This window comes from Suncus etruscus, chromosome 11 (assembly GCF_024139225.1).
Source record: "Suncus etruscus isolate mSunEtr1 chromosome 11, mSunEtr1.pri.cur, whole genome shotgun sequence".
Taxonomy (NCBI): Eukaryota; Metazoa; Chordata; class Mammalia; order Eulipotyphla; family Soricidae; genus Suncus; species Suncus etruscus.
Window position 1 is genome coordinate 108,171,689 of NC_064858.1, and position 7,297 is coordinate 108,178,985.

A 7,297-nucleotide genomic window follows, 5' to 3' on the forward strand; every position below is an offset into this window, starting at 1 on the left:
AGTAAATTAGTCTTTCATTTTATGAAACTGCTTTGTGTTCTTAACTCATCAAAATTCCTCACTACCACCTCTTTAAAAACATACACTATATATATTTAGATCTATATAACAGATATAACACAGAAATTAGATAGATATTATGCATAGATGATAGCCCAGTTACTCAATACAGAGAGACTATTCATGTCACCACACACTTCACCAACATCTTTTGGAGCAATCAATTGTAAAGTCTCATTTTTCAGAAATAAAATCTATCAAGCTAGTTAGCTGAACTGAACATCACTCTCTTTACATTCCCTCTTATATAAAATATTTGTATTTATATGTATATAAAATATACAAAGGGTCTCTTTTGCCTACAGGTAAAAGTATACTTGTATTATGAATTTCATTTATTTTCCATTCCTCTGAGACTAAGTTTCTGCTCCTAACGTATAACTCTGCTTCACCAGCAAGGTATTGTTCTATTCCCATGAAGCCTTTAAAAATGTTCTTATATTACTATTGATCTTAAAAATGTGAATATGATTCACAAAAATATTACAGATTTGAGGGGAAAACATCATCTAAGAATATCAAAGTTACTGTGATGAGCAGAAAGTTAGATGGAAATATCTGAATGACCATAAAATCATGAAATGAGACAAATGGGTTGATTTGGAAACATGAAAGGAATTTTTTGATGTCTCTTCTTTCTTGGCTTCTCAGGGTAAATCTCTTTCTCACTATGGGAAACCACAGCACATTCAGTGAGTTCATCCTTCTCGGGCTGTCTCCTGACACTCAGGCCCAAATTCTGCTCTTCATGTTGTTTCTGGTGATTTACCTTCTGACCTTGATGGGTAACCTGGTAATGCTGCTGGTGATCAGGATGGACTCTCACCTTCACACACCCATGTACTTCTTTTTGGGACAATTGTCCTTCCTGGACCTCTGCCACTCATCTGTCACGGTCCCTAAGATGCTGGAGAACCTACTTTCTAAAAGCAAAACGATCTTTGTAGAGAGCTGCTTGGCTCAGGCCTTCTTTGTGTTTGCCACTGGGGGCACCGAGGCGTGTCTGCTGGCCGTGATGGCCTATGACCGCTACATTGCCATCAGCTCCCCACTCCTCTATGGCCAGATCATGAGCACCCAGCTCTGTGCTCGCCTGGTGTGGGCTTCCTGGAGCCTGGGCTTTGCTGATGCTCTCATCAACAGCCTCCTGGCTGTCAACTTGGACTACTGTAAAGGCCATACCATCCCCCATTTCAGTTGCGAGCTGTCCTCTCTCTTTCCTCTGTCTTGCTCTGATACTTCCATGAACTTTACACTCCTTCTCTGCTCCTCTGTCTTGCATTTCTTTGGGACCTTTGTGTTGATCGTCTTCTCTTACATTCGCATTGTCTCCACCATCCTGAACATCAGCTCTACCTCAGGCAGGAGCAAGGCTTTCTCTACTTGCTCCTCCCATCTCACTACGGTCATCTTGTTCTATGGCTCTGGTTTTCTCAGCTATCTCATGCCACACCTGGGTTCCGCCATAGAGATGCTCTTTCCTTTACAATATACTGTGATCACTCCCATGCTGAACCCCCTCATCTACAGCCTACAGAACAAGGAGGTAAAGGGAGCTGTGAGAAGACTCTTAAGAAGATATGTCACCTCTTTCGCATAGTGGACCAGAAAAACATGGAGAAATTCGATTACTTTGCAATAAATTGCCTGGCAACTGAAAGTAACAGGTAATGTCTTAAGTGATTGCATACCAAAAAGATAATAATAAGACCTCTGAGAGTTTCAAGGAAGACATTTTCAAATCCTGCTATTCTAATAATCTTATTGTTTATAATCCAAAAATGTTTTGAAGCCAAACACAGAGGTTGGTTGTCTAGTTGGTTGGATTTTAGCACTATTATAATTAGCAGCATATTGGACTAAATATGTAAAATTAGGAAATTAATAGGGTTGAACAGTAATACCTGGGAAGACTTGAAAACTCAAAGTACCAAACTGCCAGACCACTCAGAACTACTGGCAGTATGCTTTCCTAACCCAAGTCCTTCCTTCCTCAATATAAAGAACACATACTTTTCTCATAAACGCCCCTTCCAGTATATTACCATATTTCAATTCTAGTGTGATCTCAGGGTTAAAGGAAATACGAGAAAAGATACAGACAGAGACAAGTTTTCTAAAAATAGTTTATTGATTTATATTTTAAAGATCTGGTGATTGTGAAAAAAATCATTTAAGTATGTTCACATAACATTTAAGACCCTTAAATCTTTATGCACACAAAATATATAATTTTATGAGATCATGTAACATATCATTTAGGTTGGTGCTTCATATTTGTTATCTATTTTTTAAAAAATATTTTACTTACCTCTTTTCCTCCTATTTTGTTCTGCTTCCTTCAGACACATATACTTCCTCTCAGGCGCCAAGTTAAATTGACATGTTTTTCTTTCTTAAATTTTCTCCATGAAAAGTGTTTATATATGTGTAGTAAAATGTATATATTGATTTGTGCAGCTGTGTGTTCTTTTAAAAGTTGATCTAAATATGTACTTCTTATTGAACAGTGCCATAGACATATTACTATGGGTCAAATGGTTAGTTTTCTTTAATTTGCTTATTGTTTTTATCATGGTTCATTTAAATGTATTCCTTCAACTCGTAATCTGATATTGCATGAAAATACTGTATGTGCTACTACTATATCTTAAAGAACTGCTCTTAATTTCAAGATGGTTGACATGACAGACTATGATTTTCAATAAACATTCTTATATATCAAGTCTTAGATTTTTATGTTTTTATTTATTTGTGGAGCATTTTCAGAAATAGGCATTAAAAATCCAAACGGGTATAAACTTTAATTTAAAAACTTGTGGCTGTGTTGCTTTGTGGAAAGTTACATATTCTAAGAAATACATAATTATTATTATGATCTATTTAGAGAATGTAATTTTCCCCTACATTTTCTCTAGATAGTGATGCTACAAAGAATTTAAACTGTTCTTATTCATAATAATGAGCACATAGCAGGATGTCTATTAAACTGATTCTGTATTTTCATTACCACTATTGACTGTTACTATTTTTACATGTGTTTGTTGACCATTTTATTTGTAATCCTATTAGTTGTTTATTACTTTCCTCTATTTTTTGTTCATTTTTTAATTTTTTTTCCGGTACTTTTCTGGGCTTGGTCTGGCTCTGCATTCAGGGAGCTCCTGGTGGAATTCAGGGCACCTTATGGAAGGAATCCCATGAATCAAGCCTTAAACCTGGTTCTGACATGTGCAGGGAAACTGCCCTACCAGCTAGCTGCACTATCTCTCCAGCTCTTTGCAGCATTTTGTACATTAGCAATATTATAATAATAATATCATTATAGTACTACATTATAGTAATATTGTTAGCAATATATAGTAATTCAATTTATGCTGCTTGATACAAACCTACTACTTGTGTACTTGTTGATTTATTGTCTCATACAATATGTAGATGTCTTGTTTTAACTTAAACTTCTCCAAGCATTATATCTACATTTTCTTTAGCTTGTATTCTTTTATTTTTCATTTATTTATTCAAATTTATACGTGGTATAACGTGGGTGTATAAAGGTATTATCTTAAGGATTTGTAGATACTTAAAATCAATGAGTGGATCATGAAGATGTGGTACATATATACAATGGAATAGCACATAGCTGTAAGGAATGATGCAGTCATACGATTTGCAGCAACAAGGATGGAACTGGAAGGTTTTGTGTTAAATTAAGTAAGTCAGAAGAATAAATACAAGATGATATCACTTATATGTGGTATTTAGAATAACTGCATGAAGAGATGCAATGGTCCAAATGTAAATTGTCTCAAACACCCTTGGCCCCAGAGTATAGCAAGGAAAAAAAAAAGAAACTGAATGGAGGAGGACAGACACAAATATTAAAAACCAATGCCAAGAGCCAAGCTATCTCAGGTGCATCGGTGGAGATTTTAAAAAAAAATGACAGAACTAAATAACCAAGCAATGGAATCAAGAGACCCAAAATCTAACAATCTAAACTTTAAATAGGCCTGTTATACTGGTAGGCTGGGGGGCAAAGGATGGTGGTTGGGATACACTCTGGAACATAGTGGAGGAAGGCCAACAATGGTGGTGGGATTGGCGTTGATTTGCTGCATACCTGAGACTCAACTATGAAGAACTTTGTAAATCACAATGGTTTTAATAAAATTAAATTAAATTTAAAAATTAATACTTGCTATAAATGTTTTCCCACTAAATACAAGTTAGTATCCTTTATCTCCTTTTTTGTTGTGCTAAAGTGTATAACCTATAACTGAAGCTTCTTTCCTCAGCCAATTATCGTCTGTAAAAAAAAAAAAAAACTCTGCTAGTTATTTTCTAGTATAATTTTACATTTTGTTCTGAAATATCATAAAACATGGCTCTTTCATGAGTTTTTCATTTTTCTCTTATTCCTAATTTTATTGAAGTATAATTTACTTGGTAGAAGAGTCACTCATTTAGGCTTGAGATGTAACGCAAAGTGCTGGGGCACATACCTGATATATTCAAGATCCTGAGTTCAATCTTTAGTACCGTATTGCCCTCTGAACAATGCCAGAAGGTTCTAAGCACTGCCAGATGTGATATTGTGGCATAACACACATCTGGGGTGACGTGATTGCCAACCACCTTCCGGTGTCATTCTTGAGCATCACTGTATCCCAATGGCCTAGAGTAGACTGACTTACAAAAGTCTTCAGACCTACTTACTTCCCCACTTACAACATTGACCAGAAATGGTTCCCAAAGCCTATCAAGCACTGCTGAGATAGATGGCCATAAAAAATAAATTACAAACAAATAAACACAAATAAATAAAGAGAACAGATGAATGTCTTATATATTTTAGAAGGCATATGTTTTATGATCAATGGGAGTTGTTTTTTTTTTGGGGGGTGGGGGGTTGGATCACACCCAGAAGTGCTCAGGGGTTACTCCTGGTTCTGTACTCAGAAATCACTCCTGGCAGGGTCAGGGAACCATTTTTATTGTCAAATTCATTTTCCTGTTTTGGGTTTCTTTCAGTCATTTTAAAATAGTGATGCTCAAAGGAGAATAACTAGTCCCCTAAGGAGACATTAAAACTGTCTGGGGACGTTTTTTGTTGTTGCAAATCATGTAAGATCCAGTTTGTTTTTGAAATCAAACTGTCTGAGTTTTGTACTGTCTTACAAAATTTTACATTAAAAATTGGGGCCTGAGTGGTGGCACAAGCAGTAAGGCTCTGCCTTGCCCACACTTAGCCTAAGACAGACCTTGGTTCAATTCCCTGGGGTCCCATATGGTCCCCCAAGCCTGGAGCGATTTCTTAGCTCATAGCCAGAAGTAACCCCTGAGCATGACCAGGTGTGGCCCAAAAACAAATAAAAAATATCACTTAAAAATAACTATTAAGACATCGTGATTTACAAAGCTGTCAACAAAAATTTCAATCATACAATGGTCTATTCAACTCCAATTCCACTACCAATCCAGCAACCCTCTGCCAGTATCCCCAGGTTCTCTCTCTCTCCAACCAATGCCCTTATCCACCCACCATCCCAACTCACATCCTTAACAGAGCATAATTTTAAATTTAATATTTTATTGGGTTCCATACTTAGTTGTTCGCTTTAGTGGTTTGTATAAACAGATACCTTGCCTTTTCACCACTGATGTGTCCAAGGGCCCTGATTTTTGTATCAGCTCCATTTTGTCTCTTCTTTTTTTTATATTTTTTTTATTTTGAATTATGAGAACAAAAGATGCAAAGAAAGAGGATAAGGTAAAGTTACAGTGGAAGGACAATCACCCATAACATAATTATCAGAAGAAGTCCCCTTGCTGATATCTTAACTTTGAACTTTCACCAAAGAAAGTTAAGATAAATAAAACAGAATCCATGTGCAATTAGTTTGTCCCTCAAGTCCCCAGATTGTAGCACATTATAATATTTCTTAACAGCACACAAGGCAATCTAAAGCCATCAAACTTACGTAACTCCTTAAACATTAGAGGCATAGTATTTTTTACATTTCCATGTACATACATATTAGCTTAAGTTAACCTCAAATTTAAAGTGGGTGCGTTTTAAGGATTAGAGTCAAAGGAGCACAGTAAAAACGTTGTTAGAGTGGCAATTGTTGTTTGCATAGGCCCACCAAAATATGAGAGGCATGGAAAGAAATAACCTTGGCCTAAATACAAAGAGATCCTACCCCTGAAGTTTCCTGGCATAAGACCAGCTCTAGGCCTCAGGAAAGTTATCGTCCGCTCCAAGACATTGTCCGTAGCGCCAACACACTTATCACACAGTCTCTGTTGTTGGTCTCATGTTTCTGTATTAAAGATTCTGGAATCTGCATGTCCTACATTGAAGTCATGATGTGGAGTGCCTTCTCGTTTCACCTCACCATGAAAGGGCAATGCAGGAAGCCCTGTCCTGTAAGCAGGTTGTTGTTGTTAAGTCTTCTCAGTGTTAAGGGAAGTCTCTTTTGAGCAGGACGATGTCTGAGCAGTGGTAGGGTCTTCCGTGGTAGAGGATTGCTTCCAGGTGATGTTATAGACAAGCCTCACCATAAAGGGGCTATACAGCAAGCCCTGTCCAGTAAGCAGGTCATTGTTCTTGTTGTCTTCTCAGTGTTAAGGGGTGTCTCTTTTGAGTAGATCGATGTCAGAGCAGCTGTAGGGTTGTCCCTGGTACAGGAATGCCTCCGGGTGATGTTATATACAACCTTGGATGTTTTGTAAATGTCTTCTGTAGATCAAGGGGTAAATGGAGAATGCCCATTCTTCTGAGGCCTGTGCCAGGTCTTTATGTCAATGTTCAGGGTGTAAGGTCTCATTGCACTACAAGATTTGTGTGTTCCCATTTCTATTAGATAAGAACTTATTGGTATGTATAGTATTTTCCCATGTTAGTGTGCCTACGCAAACAAGATATAAAGCCACGTGGTGCTATCAGATATATGGGGGCATAAGAACATTTCCAACAAGACCCATGACTTGGTTCAAACATAAGTATTAAACTGAGGGATTCTTTCACACCAAATTCCATATTGAGCAGTTCACAAAGAGAAGATAAAAAACATGGGGGGGATCATCACTGTATAAGAACGTATTTAGCAAAAGTTATAGCCATCAAAGAAAACACCCATAAAATGTTGAAAAGATATGTGTCCTTTTTATGCCTTTTAAAATAGTTGGGTGGGTGTTAACTCTAGGGCACCACTTTGGTCTGTGACTTAGG

The 7,297-nt window shown here is 37.1% G+C and overlaps 1 protein-coding gene across 1 annotated transcript; it reads left to right on the forward strand.

Moving 5' to 3' along the window:
• Positions 1–730: 730 nt before the first annotated feature.
• LOC126022203 (olfactory receptor 8S1-like) lies at positions 731–1,660 on the forward strand. Its single transcript, XM_049783042.1, has one exon. The coding sequence runs from the start codon at positions 731–733 to the stop codon at positions 1,658–1,660; it is 930 nt and encodes a 309-aa protein (XP_049638999.1).
• The last annotated feature ends 5,637 nt before the right edge of the window (positions 1,661–7,297 follow it).

What these genes read in the sequence shown, in the direction of transcription:
- LOC126022203 (XM_049783042.1), top strand. Translation starts at nt 731, where the DNA reads ATGGGAAACCACAGCACATTCAGTGAGTTCATCCTTCTCGGGCTGTCT.